Here is a 16,528-nt window from a genome sequence, read left to right as displayed (position 1 = left end):
ATCGTTTCTTGAGAAAGGGAAATGAAGAGATGAACGTTAGTGAAGTAAAATTCCTTTGAGGTCATGCAGCAGCTATGCTTGAAAAGGAAGAGAACCAATGTGGTCTTAGATTTTTGCTCGTACAGCTTAAATTTAAAGAACAAACGAGAATGACTCCATGTTTTCTTATCATGTAAAATGCCATCATTTAGGTCATGTTCAAAGTATTTAACACAAAGAGAATAGCTAAACGTGAGAGAGATCATGCTAATCATATGTTCCTCATTTTGTTAATAGCTGAGTCTGTAATTCATGATATGGTGGGACCAGATTGGCAAGAAAGATGGTTCTACTGGAAATCACGTTCTCCAGAACAGGTGAGATAAAGACATTTGGTGCATACAGCATATGTGAATTCCCCAGTTTCCTGCAAGCTGAAATTATTTGCATATGGGCCAACTGAGCGGAGAATGAGGGCAGGCTTGTCACTGCATTTCCAGAGTTTAAAAGGGGTTGGAAGTAGATGAATATTGAGAATATGAATTTTATCTTCTAAATATTGTCTTAGCACAATTGCATACTTTGTAGAAGTTACTGAGCTTGAAAGGTGAGAACAAGTATTTTTTTCTTTGCGTAAGCCCCAACAATCCATTATTGGATTACTTAGCTCCTCAGCATATTTTTTGGAAAAGTGAAAAATGAAAGTAATTTAATGGATGGAGTTTTGGCAAATTCAAGATTTGATGCTAAAAGGACATTTATACTTCGTTATGATCCCAGCTGATTTTAATACTGGACAAGTCAGATCCCAGAGTGAAACCTGGCTTGATAGTGTTACAAGTATAAAAGGGGGTGTTTATCATTTCAAACTGTTCCAATTTAGCTGTACACTGCCTAATATTGGAATCCAAATTGCTCTTTTAAACTGTTTGAATTCAATAGAGATATAACCATCAAGCAAAGACTCAGACACCACATCAGTAAATAGTATCAAAGTTTATTAATTATGTGAGCTTTAGAAACTTATCAACTAACTAACAGAGACAGAGTATAGGTAAAGTATACTTATCAATGAAACTCTGCCAGCTCCATGCTTTTGAATGGGTGATCAATCCAAGAGAAGTGGGTAGCAACTTGAACACCTCACGCTGACAGAGATACAGCCACCGCCTCCGAGAAGCACTACACCTTCCTGGGATTTCTACTGGAAGGAAATCCATCACTGAATCAGTCCCAGCACTAACTACTCATCTGCCCTGAAGTTGATTGGAAATGACCTTCGCGCTGTTAGGATACTCAACTATCCCCGAAAATCTAAACCAATTCTTCCACACTTAACGTACACAGAGATGATTCCCGTCCCTTTTTTTATACTCAAAAGATGTAAGTCCACCTTAGCCAATTTGCAGGAAATGGCTAATTGGTCTATAATTTGTCAATAATGTGATAAGAGTTAGCTGCATTGGTTCTAGCTAATTACGCAAATTGTCTTAAACTTAAGACAATGCCTTCCTTTAAGCTATGTCTCTTATCTTGATGTCTTTACAGAGGTCCCATTCAATCAGACTGACTCAACAATCAAGGACAGTGTGTGTTCCTGATAGGGAGTCCAAGGCTTATGCCATTGAGCATCCCATCTGGCTCACTAATGTCCTTTAGGGAAGGAATCTGCTGTCCTTACCTGTTCTGGCTCACATGTGACTCCAGATCCACAGCAATGTGGTTAACTCTTAACTTCCCTCTAAACAAGGGCAATTAGGGATGGGCCTAGCCAGTGATACCCACATCCAATGAATGAATAAAAAAAACTTTCCCGGCTGTTACGGCATTTAAATTTTCTCATAAAAACTAATGGAGAAATACAAAAATTACAAAGTGACTTCTAATTAACTACTGATTATTAATTGCTTATTCTTCAGTTGTAACTTAACTCAGGCACACTATTGCTCAATCATCTGTTGCTAGTAAGTGACTACTTCGTAGTACTGTTTTGGGTTAGTTTGTTGTAAAAGGTAAGCAACATCAAAATAGTTTCTTATCTCAGTGCTAGCACAAAATGAGGTTCAACCTTGTTAGCTTATTACAATGAATATAACTTAAATTAACCTGAAAATGGTTGGGTTACACTAAAATCTAGTACCCAGACTTGCTTACAATAGATCTTAACTTTTTTTTAGAAACCGTGGAGGAAAGTTACTGAACAAATTCACACATCTCCTGATGAACTTTTAACGCAAAGAATAAAATATTTATTCAACCAGAAATGAACTATATTACACCAGACATAAAGGTTAGAAAGATCTCAATACAAACACAAGATGATGATTCAATTTCCCAATAACTTTTTACCCAGCAATATCTTTGCAGACACATAAACCAGTGAAGAGTTACCACTAGCTTGACACAAAGGCTTCTTGCTTGGGACTGGCACATGTGCAAATGTTCTTCTGGTGAATTATTGAGCATTCACTTGATGCCTCTCACCCAACTCCTATCTCTCCCTGAGATACCCAAAATTGACCGCACTTAAATCTCACTGTTTCAGCAGTAACACCGCTAAATTGATCACATTACTGAGTCCCATAACTGACTATTCAATTAACTACTGTCCTACTAGCTTTGTAATTTTTCTTAGAGAGCTGAGAAATCCTATCTACACTCTCTGACATGCACTGAGCGATCTGCCTCTCAGCTCTTGTCTTTCGTCTTGTCATTTCACCACTGTTGCTAGGCAACAGTAAGGTTTTTCTTCTTTACCTTTGAACCCTTGAACTCTCAACCCCCTCAACCCACTTCTTGAACCTTGGGGATTGTGAAACCTCATTAAACTCTCATGCACAACTTCAGCTCTTCGGCCATGCGGAACACTACTCCAAAGGGGTGCCTTCATTCCAGCAGCTTGCAGCATGAAGTCGCCAACCTTCTGCTGCCTTCTTGGATCTTCAGGGGTTCTCCTGAGCCCTCTTCACTTACCGGGCTTCTGATTATCCCTCTTCACTTACTGGAGCTTCTGCTTAGCCGCCTTCACTTACCGGGACTTCTCCTGGACCCTCTTCACTTAAAGTCTGCTAACTGCAACACTTTTCCTACATTTTAACTTAACTGACACCTCTTCCTGTCCCTGTCTGGGACTCTTCCTTTGAGATCTTTCCCTGCCCCTGCTTCCTGTCCCCTGCCTGGGACACTTGTTTTCAATGGCGCACAGCTCCCAGTTGCATGATCTGGGTTTTCATGCCATTTTCTTCTTGCACAAGTGCGCTGGCCCCAAATAACATAAAAATGTAGAACTGTACATGTTTGCCCTTGGAGTTCCAGGTCTCCCACTCTCCAACGAAGCAAGTGTAGTTTTCATAACATTGTAATAACTTAAGCTAAAGTTTAAAGAATTGTAATGGTAGGACAGTGGTGATTTGTGCAAATCTCACAATATGAGAGTTCCTTGATGGCTTGAACATTCAAGACAAGCTCTCTTACAGGATTCATCAAAGCTGCATTTATTCAAGCTTAAAGTTTGCAAACCTTGTGGAATTGTAGATCATGCTCTATTGCATACGAGGGGTAAAAGGGTTTTTGGAATAGGCATTCCAAGAGTCATCAGACAAGCAAACAATGAGAGAGTTGGAAGCAAACTGCCATATCAAGGCAGAAAAAGGAGTAAGAATGAAGGGTGGGTCCACTGGTGACATTGCCTAGCTAAATATTTGTTCCAAGAGTAGCAACTTGGTTGGGTGGGGTGACAGTTGCCACCAGTGTCATAGCACCTTTAACATATAGTTGCATCCCAGGAAATAGAGATGAAAGTTGGAGTGCAGTTGTAGTGAGTTGTGGGCAGTAGTTGTAGTTACTATTTGGAACTCACATTTAGCATGTTACCTCATATCTGTCAGTGCAGATTCTTTTTGGGCAGCAGGTGGCATGTATCAGAAGTAATAGTTCATGCCAGAACAAATGACTTGGGAAAGAATAAGGTTTAGGACCTGCAGAAAGAGTTTCAGAAATTAAGGAAGCAGGATGTCAAAATTGTACATCTCAGGATTGCTACCAATGCCATCTGCTGGACAAATAAGGAACAATCAGATTAGCAAGTAAATTAGTAAGACTAGAGATGTGACCCGAATTTTGAAGTCACTTGCAAAGTACATACTGTTCTTTACACCTTTACTTATCCACAAAGTTTCTGTGGGCTTTTGCAGTGCAATTTGCTATTATCAGACAGTTAAAGCAACGCCACACCCTCTACAGGTATCTGGGACCTGTGTGAAAGGGGAAGTAACAGTGTGTCTCCTCAATCAATTGATTGAAGAATTGTTACTGGGGCATGCAGAGTCTAAAAAAGATTTGCAAGTTAGACCATTTAGTTTAGTGTAAACCAGATGCGGAATGCAAAATAGAGAGGGAAGGAAAGATGGAATAAAGAGATAAAAGTAAAATAATTTTTTTAAATCGCCCAGCAATAATTAAAAGTTGTAAAAAGAAATTTGCAGTGCCAGTATTAATTAAGGCACCACTGACTTACACTTGAATGGACAAGCCCTAATTTTTCTGGTCCGTTTAATGGGTATTGTGGATAAGTACTACACATTCACACCCTTCAAATCTTTGAATGGTGTATTTCTGTGAGGCACCAGTGTTTCTTTCACTGCTTCATAGGATGTGGGTGTCACTGGGCAGGGCCAGCATTTAGTGCACATCTCTAATTACCCTCGAAGAGGTGGTGGTGAGACACCTTATTGAGCCACTGCAATCTGCATGATAAAGCTACTTCCACAAGCCTGTTAGGTAGGGAGTTCCAGGATTTTAACGCAGTGAAGATGAAGGGATGTTGATGTATTTCCAAATCAGAATGGTGTGTGACTTGACAAACTTGCAACTGGTAGTGTTCTCATGCACCCATTGTCCTTGTTCTATGTGGTTGTGGGTTTGTAAGGTGCTGTCAGAGGAGGCTTAGTGAGTTGCTGCAGTGTATCTTGTAAACTACACTGCAGCTTTGGTGCTTCGGTGGTACAGGCAGAGAATGTTTAAGGTGGTGGATGGGATGCTTTCTTCCTGAATAGTATTAAGTTTCTTGGGTGATGTTGGAGCTGCTCTCATTCAAGCAAGTGGAGAGAATTTAATCACAGTCCAAAGTTATGCCTTGTAAATGGTTGAAAAGCTTTAGGAGTCAGGAAATGTGTCGCTGCAAAATTCCTAATCTCTGACCTGCTCTTGTTGGCACAGTATTTATGTGGCTGGTCCAGTTCAGTTTCTGGTCAATGGCAACCCCAGAGTGTTGAATGTGGGGGCGTTCGGTGATGGTAATGCTGTTGTATATCAACAGTAGGGCTAGACAATTGCTTGTTGGAAATGGTCATTGCTTTGCACTTTTGTGGCACAAATGTTACTTGCTACTTATCAGTCCGAGCCTGAATGTTGTCCAGGTCTTGTTGCATGCAGTCACGGACTGCTTCATTCTCTGAGGAGTTGTAAATTCATCAGCAACACTGTGCAGTCATCAACAAGCATCCACACTCCTGACTTTATGACCGGGAGTTGGGGGGGTGGGGAGGAAATTAATGAAGTAGCTGAAGATGGTTAGGTCTCGGGCACCCCCTTGAAGAACTCCTGCAGTGATGTCCTGGGGCTGAGATGAATGCCCTCTAACATCCACAACACCTTCCTTTATGCTAGGTAAGTCTCCAGCTAGGAGGGTTTTTTCCCTGATCCCCACTGAATTCAATTTTGCTAAGGCTCCTTAATGCCACAGTTGATCAAATCCTGTTGTAATGTTATAAACAGTCTCCCTCACTCGGCTCTGGAATCCTGCTCTTTTGTTTATATTTGAACCAAACTATAATGAGGTCAGGAGTCCAGCGGCCCTGGGGGAACCCAAACTAAACATCGCTGAGCAGATTCTCAGCACGGATGTGACACCTTCCATTGCTTTGCTCATGATTAAAGTAGCCTGATGGAATAGTAGTTGGCCAGGTTGGACCTGCCCTGCCTTTTGATGATAGGGCAATTTTCCAATTTGTCAGGCAGATATCAGTATTATAGCTGTACTGGTACATATTGGCTAAAGACAGGGCTAATTCTGGATCAGAGGTCGTCAACACTACAGCTGGAATATTGTTAGGGCCCATAGCCTTGTCTATATCCAGTGGACTCAGCTGTTTCTTGATATCATGTGAAGTGAATCAAATTGTGATGGTGCAGCCCTTGGGAGGAGGTCAAGATGGATCATCCAATTGGCACTTCTGGCTGAAAATGGTTGCAAGCACTTAACCTTGTCTTTTGCTCTCGTGCTGGTTACCATCATCATTGAGGAGAGGGATGTCCATGACATACGGCAGTACTGCAGAGCTTTGATCTGATCTGCTGATTGTGGAATTAGCTCTGCCTATTGCATGTGCTTTTGATGTTTAGCTAGTATGTACCTTTACCAGGGGTTGGCACCACCTCATTTTTAGGTGCACCGGGCACACTTCCTGCTTTACTCTCTTGCACTCCTCATTGAACCAGTGTTGGTCTCTTGCTTGGTGGTAATGGTAGAGTTAGGGATATGCCCAGTCATGAGGTTACAGGTTGAAGTAGAAAGCAATTCTGCTGCTCCTGTTGATGCACAGTGGCTCTTGGATGTGCAGTTTTAAACTGCCATATCTATTCTGAATTTATCCCATTTAGCATGGTATCAGTGTCGCACAATACGATGGAGGATGTGAAGTTGGGAAGATGGGACTTTGTCCCCTACAAGAGCTTCGCAGTTGTCACTCCAAGTAATACTGTCGTGATAGATGCATTTGAGAAAGGTAGATTGGTGAGGATGAGTTGAAGTAGGTTTTGCCCTTGTATTCCATTTCCCTCTACCACAGACCCTGTCTGGTAGCTAAGTCATTCAGGATTCATCCAATTCTGTCATTAGCAGTGTTACTGAGCCATTGTTGGTGATGAAAATTGGTACAGTGCGTTCTGTACCCTTGCTATCCTCATTGCTTCTTCCAAGCAGAGGTGAACATGGAGAAACACAGATTCATCAGCTGAGGGAGAACAGTGGGTGATGATCAAATTTCCTTGTCTATGTTTGACCCAATGTTTGGCTGCTTAGACTGCAGAGTGAATGTTGAAGACTTCCAGGTCCATTCCCTCCCAACTATATACCATTGTGCCACCACCTCTGGTGGCTGTCTTGCTGGTGGGACCATACATAGCACATTTGAGCTGTTGGCTAAGCAGTATGAGTCTGAGAGTAGGACAATGCCTTAGTGTTGCTTGGTTAACCTGTGAGACAGCTGTGCCAATTTTGGCCTGTGCCCAGAGATGTTAGTGAGGAGGACTTTGCAGGGTTAGATCAACCCTGGATGGTCCTTCCAGTTAATTCTTACAGTTTTCCACAGTGGTTTTGATACAACTGAGTGACCTGCTAGGCCGTTTTGGAGGGCAGATAAGAGTCAGCCACGTTGCTGTGGGTCTGGAGTCACATGTAGGGGTAGGAATTGTAGCTTTCCTTTTCTGAAGGGTATAAGTGAATTATATGGGTTTGTATGAAAATTCACAAATGTTTGTGGTCAGCTGATATTAGTTTTTTATTCAATTTATTTAATTGATTGAATTTAAATTTCCCAGCTGGCTTAGTGAGATTTGAACTCATGTATCTGAATCATTAGTCCAGGCCTCTGGATTACTAGTTTAATAACGTAACAGCAACAAGCTATAGCAGGTCACTCAGTTGTATCTGGAGATGAAAGGCAAATTGGACAGCAGCTTCCTGATTTCTGTGTTTAGCTGTGCAAGTTGGATGCATTGCTGTCCAATTTATTCTTTGATAACTGAGAGTGCTGGCAGCCTCACTATTATTACTACTACAACATTCGAGCTGTGGCGTAGGAGAGAAGGTTTGGATCCTTTGAGTGTTGTGACTAGGAGTTGTACAGATAGGATAGTCTACACCTAAACAGGACTAAAACCAATATCCTCATGGGGAGGTTAATGAGAGTGATGGGGGGAAGGTTCTAACAAATGTGACAGAAATATGGAAAAGTAAGCAAAGGAAGCAACAGAAGAAAAAGAAATTCATACTTTTATATAGTGCCCTTCACAAACACAGGATGTCCCAAAATGCTTTACAGCCAATGAAGTACTTTTTGAAGTTTGGCCATTGTTGCATGTGTAGGAAACGTGGCAGTCAATTTGTGCACAGCAAGCTCCCACAAATAGCAATGTGATGACCAGATAATCTGTGTTGTGATGTTGATTGAGCAATAAATATTGGCCAGGACACTCTGGTTAACTCTCCTTTGAAGTAGTGCTCTGTGGTCTTTTACATATACCCAAGAGGGCAGGTGGGGCCTTGCATTTAATGTCTCATCCACAAGAATGGAATGAAGTTTTATGCGTGATTTATTTTTGGGCTCAAGTCCTGGAGTCGAACTGGAGCCCACAATCTTCTGATTCAGAGGTGAGAATGCTACCAGCTGAGTCATGGCTAACATATAGGAGGAAGGAATGGAGTATACCAGAATTTGGTGAACATGGAAAACATCAAATTTGAAATTTTTGAAGAGAACTAGATAGCATTTCTGAGTCAGGTAATTAAAAATGAACCAAAAGAAATATAAAATACATAAGAAAGTAATAAGGTTTTTTATAAGTGACAGTACCTGCACCAGATGGACTGCAATAGTTCAAGAAGGCAGTTCCTCAAGGCCAATTAGGGCACCAAATGCTGGCCTCGCCAGTGGCACCCACACCCACAAGAAGAAAAAAATAGATTTGTAATAAAATGATAGTTAAGGCAAGGCTAGGTTCAGAAAAATCTGTAGCTAAAGAGTGGTTGAGTGTGGAATTTTCCATTGAAGCAGAGTGTTTGGAATCTTTAAGAAATAAAATAGTTGCTTGAAAAAGTGGAATATGGAAGGGTGTGGAGGGAAAGCATCAGGGTGAATTAGACTAAGTGACTAGTGGAGAAAATAACTGTGCAGATTTGATAGGCCAGATTAGTTGATTCTGAATAAGTCCTGAGTTGCCTTATTGAGGAGATGGAATACAAAGCAAAATGACTTGCATTACACGATAAGACTTTGGTCACCCCATCTGAAGTACTTTGTACAGTTTTGGTCACTTAATAAGACAGATGCTACTTTCATTGATTTGGGCACAGAAGTGAGCGAACAAGATGATTCCAGAAATCAAGATGGGTTAAGTATAGCAAAATACTATGGATTTAATAAGAAACTTTGCTACCTTTAGCCACAGGAATCTGCTAAATGGTTGCCAATGTGGGTCCAAGTGGGTGGCTTGCTTGATGATATGCTCAAGTCCAGAGATCAAGTGAATCTCGTCATGACCGAGGAAAATAACTGTAGTCGCTCCTGACATTTCTAGAACTTTCAGCAGTGTGTGTTTCATCAGCCACTATTGAGTTACTGTCGTCTTCTGGCATATACAATGAACTGTTAAATTGGATTTGTGACACTCAAAGGACAAAAAGGTTGAATCATAATATTGTGCAAAATGGATTTTTAAAATATTTTTGAGGAATATTATGTTATTCTAATTTAATTAAGTTGGGCAGAGATTAATAGGAGACAGGTTGTCTGGGGGGTGTAAAACATGAAAAGGATACAGGTGTTATGTTCGAGGAACAAGTGAATAGGTTAGATCTAACATTTGCTTTTTTACATAAGTGGAGAGTTTATTTGAATATCAAAGGAGAGTCAGAGGTAACTAGAGACATGATTGCATCATGTAGGAGTTCCAAAACTCAAAATCAAAAAGGCGGGATATATTTTATTGACCCGAAAGCAAAGACAAGATGGGACCACGAAAGATCTTATATTTGAAAGGACTTGAGTTTCAAAGAGGTGTGAAAACAATGGAACCTGAGATGAAAGGAGGAAAGAGGTATTTTAGGATTATTGTGGAGAGCTTGGGAGGTTTGAGCTGTTGAGCTGAGAGAGGCGAGATGTAACAGCTGAAGCTGTGGCTGAGAGAGGATGCAGTTTGAAACAACCGTTCTGTCGAGTTAGAAAAGCCTTGGGCTGCAAAAAGCAGTTTTATTCTGAAGTTTGGATTTTCACAGCAGGGTGGAAGAGAGTTACAGGTCATGTGGTCTGCCTTTATTGAAGCTACAGCACTTTGCCTTGGATTTGTTTTATAGTTAAACATCTGTAAGGTAGGTGTGTTGCCTGGAATCTGTTTACCCGTGGGTCTGACCATTTTTGGGGAAATGTTTTGTAAGACTAAGATAACTGTGTAACTGTAATCTTGTGTGCTTAAGTTTTCTGTTATTTTTGTTAATAAAACTTTTTACTTTTAATTTTTAAAGTCCCATAAGTGTTACTGGACTTCTTACTGCTGAGATCAGTATGTCCCATTTTCATTTTTAGAATTAAAAAAAAGGGTATGGCCCATAAGCCAAGCTTCCCTCTGGGATTTGGTTTGTGCAGCAATTAACATCAGCTGTGGTCATAACAATATGGATCATTTTATTACAGTACTGAAGCAAAGTTTCCACAAGGAATATGTTAGTCCATCCTCCTCCTTGACATCCACTAGATAATTTATGAAGAGCAGAAGTGATCAACTTGCTATCTCTCTACAAGGTGCTTGATTCCCTATTAGAAAGAAGGTCAGCAATCAAATCACAATGTTAATACAGTTGGATAGATTTGTATGGCGTTATTACAAAACCTGCAGGGCCACATTCATGAGGCATTTGGCTTTGTTGCAGTTGTCATTTTAAGAGTCGTTCAGTATTTGGTACAAAATGTAACTGTTAAAGGTGGATGTTCTGGCTGTTGGATTATATAGTGTTAGATAAACAGCATTCAATGCTACACTGTAAATTGAGTTGTCTACTAAGTCATATATGTCAATGAAGAACTTCAATCTATTTCTATACTTCAGTGACAATTAACAGAATGCTTCTTTCGCACTAGCATGTTCGAAATGAAACCAAAAGCGAATTGGAACGGCTGTTAAAAATCAGCGAGGAACATACAGCTTATCTTGCTAACGATGAAGTTACAACAGTTCGTAAAAACCTGGAAGCTAAAAGTGTAGATGTGGACACCATTCTGGTAAGTGAATGTCACCAAATTGACATTTTCAAATATTTCACCTACTTTCCAAATTAAACAGAATATACATGAACTGACCTGTTTTGTTATTTGTTTCATTACATACCAATTATTATTTAGATAATTATTTGTCATTTTGAGATTCTTATTTTTGATCCAGTGGTGACAATTTGAAAGAACATGCTTTGTAGCTTCAAGTCTTGTTTCTGAAAGATACAGTAAAGTCCCGCCAGTCACTTCCTCTTTCACGAATTTGCGTATCTGTACAAAGGTGTTAGTACACCAAATTGCCCATTGTAGACCCAATTGTTCACTTATCTGTGGTGTTAAAAATAAAAAAAAGAAGCCAACTTTAAAAAATGCTGAAAAAAAGAAAACACTTAAATGAAATTTAAAAAAGCAGGTGTCCATTACGTATTTCCTGCAGTAGAAAGTGAGCACTGTGTGTCCATCGCCTGCTATTGTTGAACACATGGGATTTCCTTGTTGCTGTGATTTAATTCTTGATCACAGTGCAGTATCTGGGCAATCTTTAAGCCTGTACAGTACTGTATTTAAAAATGAGTGAGTCAGAACCAAGCAGTAAATGTCCTCAGAAAGTTTGCCGAAGAAGTGACAGTTGATTTACAAACGCAGCCGATATTATTTGCTGAGCAAGTCAAATCCCAAAGGGAAACTTATCTTATGATTATAACTTTTTTTGTATTCTGAAAACAAGGGGAAATCTACTAATCCCAATAGCACTTCTAGGATTTTAATATTAGAAGATATATTAACAAGAACAAGAAGAAAAAAAAACTTATGTACGCAAGATTAAAATGACATAGTTAAACAGTCTCCCAAAAAACCCACTTGGTCCAAATACACAAATAAACTACTTGGCAACAGCTCTCTTATAAATGTTTGACCATAACAATCCAGTAATATTACCCAAGGTAAAAACAGCTGCTACTTTAATAAAGTGTACCATGTACATTCTCACTCTCTTCCACTCTGCTGTGAGAAAAAAAACGATTGAAGTTCAGGAACAGACTGTTCTCTGAAAACAAAGACTCCTCTGGCTTAAAACTGGATTGCTGCTTCAAATTCACAACTTTTCTCAGCACAGAGCTGGGGTCAGGACATACAACTCAACTAAACATCATTCCTTAAATACCCTTTACCTCTTTGATTGTGGACTCCATTTTTCTAAGCACCTCTTTGTACTCAGCTTTTCCAAAATGTAAAAATCTTTCGTATCTTCCCATTGCCTCCACTTTTGGGTCAAATACAATTAAATAACCTTCCCTTGTTTACCTATGAAACCTTTGTAAGTTGTCAAAGTCCCCTGTCACTCCTACACTCCCTTTGAAACTTAACAGCTGAAAAGTCAAGTTCCTACTTATAATGCAAATTTCAAACCCAACCTATTTATTCATACAGTAACTTCTCCATAGCCCCTCATTACAAATGCATCCATTTAGCACCTTTACTTTTCATCTCTCTGCCCCACAGATAAACTATCTTTACTAACCCTCCCCCAGTTTTATTGCATACACCCCACCCCCCCCCCCCACCCACCCACCCACCCACCATATTCCCAAATATACTTTTAAAAAACATCCATCTTCGTAACTGAAAAACTGTGCTAGTGCTACCATTTTGGCCAGGGAATAGTGTCAATGAATCTACAATTAGATACATTAGGAAGTCTGAAGATAAAATAAGGGTCAGTCTTAGTCTCTCTGGTAGAGTCGTACTGCCAGGTTAACTTTTGTAAATAGGAGAGATCCATCCACACTTGGAAGAAATGGAGAAGTTACTAAATGTGTGGATAGAGCACCTGCAGCAAAGGAGGATCCCAGTTAACAGTCCAATCATTAGAAATAAGGTGCTTGAATTATACCAGCACATAAAAAGCAGTAAAGCTGGTGCTACTGGTGATAATAGTGATGATGAAGGTGGTGCTGAAGGGGCCTCTCCTCTGCCTTCCAGAGGATTTTCAGCCAGTACAGGATGGTTTGATTGCTTTGAAAAACATCTTGGTCTGTATAATATGAAGTTGGTCAGGGAGGCTGCATCAGCTTACTGTGCAACTGCAGGAATGCATTGAGGAAAGAGGGTACCAGGCAGAGCAGACGAAACTGGCCAGTCCTGGAAGAAAAAGCCAAATAGGACTTGCATTTCCAAAGAAGAAAGGACTGCACCTGGCTTTAAGGTGGCAAAGGACAGGCTACTATGTGCCAATGTGGCTGGTTTGTAGGTCAGAAAACCCTCGAGCCTTTAAAGGGAAAACTAAATCTCATCAACTGGTTTGTTTGGAAGGCTAACAGCAATGCCTGAGTTACAGCAGCAATATCTGAAGACTGGTTTCTATATGAAGTCAGGATTTATCTGAGGGAAAATAACTTGTCCTTCAAGGTTCTGCTTATCCTCGATAATACACCTGGGCATCACGCTGTCTTGCAGATAGCCATCCAGACGCTGACATTTTGTTTTTATCCTCAAATATAACCTCACTTATCCAGCCAGTGGACAGGTTGGGGGTGGGGGGGTGGAGTGTCATCGCATCCTTCAAAGCTTACATAGAAGTTTCAACCACATTCTCAACATTATGGAAACAAACCCTCAACCACCGTCCATGATTGCTGGAAGGAATTCAACACCCTTACAGCAATAGGGCTCATGGGATGAGACTAGAGAATCAACTATAAATGTCTGCTGAGAAAAAAAATTTTGGCCTGTGGCTGTGAATGATTCTGCAGTGTGAATGAGTTGGAAAAACAAGTTGGAAGGGAAGGATTTGAAGACCTGGCCACAGATGAAGTAGAGTTGCTTCTGTCTCATCAAGGGGAACTCTCTAAAGGGGAATTGTTGGGGATAAATTTAAATGAATTTAAACAGGAGCAAGAAGAGCCTAAGAGAGCTAATTTTACATCCAAGTTCCTGGCAAAACTCATAAGATCAGCTGAAGATTTTTTAAAAACAAGCGATAGACTATGATACAAACATGGAAAGAAGCATTCTTTTTGTAGAGTGATTGACAATGCTATTGCTCCTTACCGAGAACTTTAACAAAAGCTGAAGCAGTCAAAAATAACTTTGTTTTATCCACATGAATATCCACATCAGCCACTTCACCCACTCCCTCCACCTCCACTCTCACGTACTGCAAGTGTGGCAAATTTTGCATTGTTCTTGTTTTATTCCTATGTTAAACAAATTCTCCAGTAGATTTTTCTTAAATTTATTTAAAACAGTCTTTATTGCCTTTGATGCATGTCAAATTTTAGGATGGCTGGAACCTATCTAATTGATTCCCATTGTAAAGTTCACGATTTTGCCATTTGTGAGACTATAGAAATGTAGCCCCTGCGAGTGGCAAGACTTTATTGCACAGAATAAACTCAAGTTATTTCTACTGAGAAAGAATTGTGTGAAGATCTTTCTTTTTAGTGAACTGGATGTGGTCGGATGATTCTGATAAAAACAATTTTTGCAATGTTCTTAAATGTTCTTAAACTTATTACATTCACTAAAAGCCAAGTTTTCTTGTTAGAAAATGTTACTGACTTCAATAAATACCTTGACTTAAGTTTTCTTTTTCTCTAGATTAAAGATACTTGGCACCAAGTTTACCGAAAACACTTCTTGAAGAAATCGCTGAACCATTGTAATCTTTGCAGAAGAGGTTTCTACTATTACCAAAGGCATTTTGTAGACTCTGAGGTATGAAAAGGGATAATATAAAGGAAAGGGGAGATGGTGGCATAGTGGGAATGTCAGTGGACTAGTAATCCCAAGACCTAGGCTAATGTTCTGGGGGCAAGGGTTCAAATCCCACCATGGCAGCTGGTAGAATTTAAATTCAATTAAATCTGGAGTTGAAAGCTAGCCTCAGACCATGAAACTATCATCAATATCCTTACCTGGTCTGGCCTACATGTGACTCCAGCAATGTGGTTGACTTTTAACTGCCATCCAGGCAAACTACTCAGTTTAATTTAAGGATGGGCAACAAATGTGGTCTTGTTCGCGATGCCCACAGATAGTTGTTATTTTTCTTTCCAGTTCTCACTATCTCCGCTGTATATTGCCTCTCGGATGCTGTCTTTCAAAATATCCATGATGGTAGTGGGTCCATCTTAAGTACCAAATGTAACAGTAGTAAAGGATACATAAAAAAACATGAAAATCTGGCAATACTACCTTATATGGTTTAAAAACTGTATATATATATATATATATATATATTTTGACAATAGCTTTATTGTACTGTATTACAGGGCATTTCAGACACATAATTAGATATTTTCTGAAGGTTTCACTTGTATGTTACTCTCAGAACAGATTGTTCAAATCACAACTGCAGCACAGCCTTGCATGCCAATAGAAGGAAGGTAGAACTGACCAAATGCTTATAAAATCCATTTAAAATTTTTAACTGAAATGTCCACTATAGTGAGACAGAAGTATCATATTATTGCTTCAAAAAGTAATGAAATGAACCAGTATCCAGTCATGGAAAACAGTGTATATAGCTGAATTCGATTTACTCTTCTGGTGTTCCTGCAAGTATCTCAATTTTTCAGTAATTTATAATGAATACCTTTTACTCTTGGAGCCTACATTTAAGTTTGCCCTGGACTGATGAGATTAATGTTGCTGGATGGGAGACTTAAGGCTCCAAAGTGTAGTTTTAATCTACTTACTAATAGGTGTTGCAACCCGTATAAACTGTTCACAAATTGACATTGAGTAAGTAGCCTTGATTTAAGAAGGTGGTGTGAGAAATGGAAAATTTCATGCTAGTGCAAAAGGGATTTCTGTTATGAATTTGGGGCAGAATTGAAAGACTTTTGCTTTGCATTGGCAGTATTGTACCTAACCTTCTTGATATTTGACTGACTGCCAACAGTAGGAACGCTGTTTCATTCTCTAGGACTAAGGTCACAGGACTAAGGGCTGTAATCACAAAAATTGAAATAAAAATATGTGTGACTAAAAGATTGTCAAAATATTGTCTCTTCTCATTCCCTCCCCTGCCCCCCACAGCTGGAATGCAATAATGTTATCCTGTTCTGGCGCATTCAACGAATGCTAGCTATTACAGCAAACACACTCCGACAACAGCTAACAAATACTGAAGGTAAGTTAAGATCCTGTTTCTGATTAAATCTACATAAGTAACAACAACAACAACCTGGTTTTACATAGATTTTACATTTTAGTAATAAAATGCCCCAAGGCACTTCACAGTCGTTGATGCCAAGCCACGTAAGGAGATATTAGGGCAGATGAACAAAAGCTTTGTCAAAGAAGCAGGTTTTAAGGAACATCTTAAAAGAGAAAAGAGAGGCAGAGAGGATTAGGAAGAAAATTTTGGAACTTGAGGACACAGGCAACTGAAGATATGCCCACCAATGGTGGAGTAATTAAAATCTAGGATTCTAAAGACACCAGAATAGAGGAGCACAGATATTTCAGAGAGTTGTGGGCCTGGAGGAGAGTAGGGT

The 16,528-nt window shown here is 39.8% G+C and overlaps 1 protein-coding gene across 11 annotated transcripts in view; it reads left to right on the top strand.

The window, feature by feature from the left end:
- The window catches only part of opa1 (OPA1 mitochondrial dynamin like GTPase), a 132,314-nt gene that overhangs the window by 78,805 nt on the left and 36,981 nt on the right, over positions 1-16,528 (top strand). For all 11 annotated transcript variants that reach the window (XM_041212596.1, XM_041212589.1, XM_041212561.1 and 8 more), the window contains 4 exons: positions 277-356; positions 10,893-11,033; positions 14,625-14,741; positions 16,068-16,161. In XM_041212596.1, the coding sequence (XP_041068530.1) occupies positions 277-356; positions 10,893-11,033; positions 14,625-14,741; positions 16,068-16,161 (432 nt within the window). The remainder of the gene's footprint in view (positions 1-276; positions 357-10,892; positions 11,034-14,624; positions 14,742-16,067; positions 16,162-16,528) is intronic.

Source organism: Carcharodon carcharias, chromosome 2 (assembly GCF_017639515.1).
Source record: "Carcharodon carcharias isolate sCarCar2 chromosome 2, sCarCar2.pri, whole genome shotgun sequence".
Classification (NCBI taxonomy): Eukaryota; Metazoa; Chordata; class Chondrichthyes; order Lamniformes; family Lamnidae; genus Carcharodon; species Carcharodon carcharias.
The sequence above is the reverse complement of the archived record's forward strand: the minus strand, read 5'-3'. Positions and strand labels throughout refer to the sequence as shown.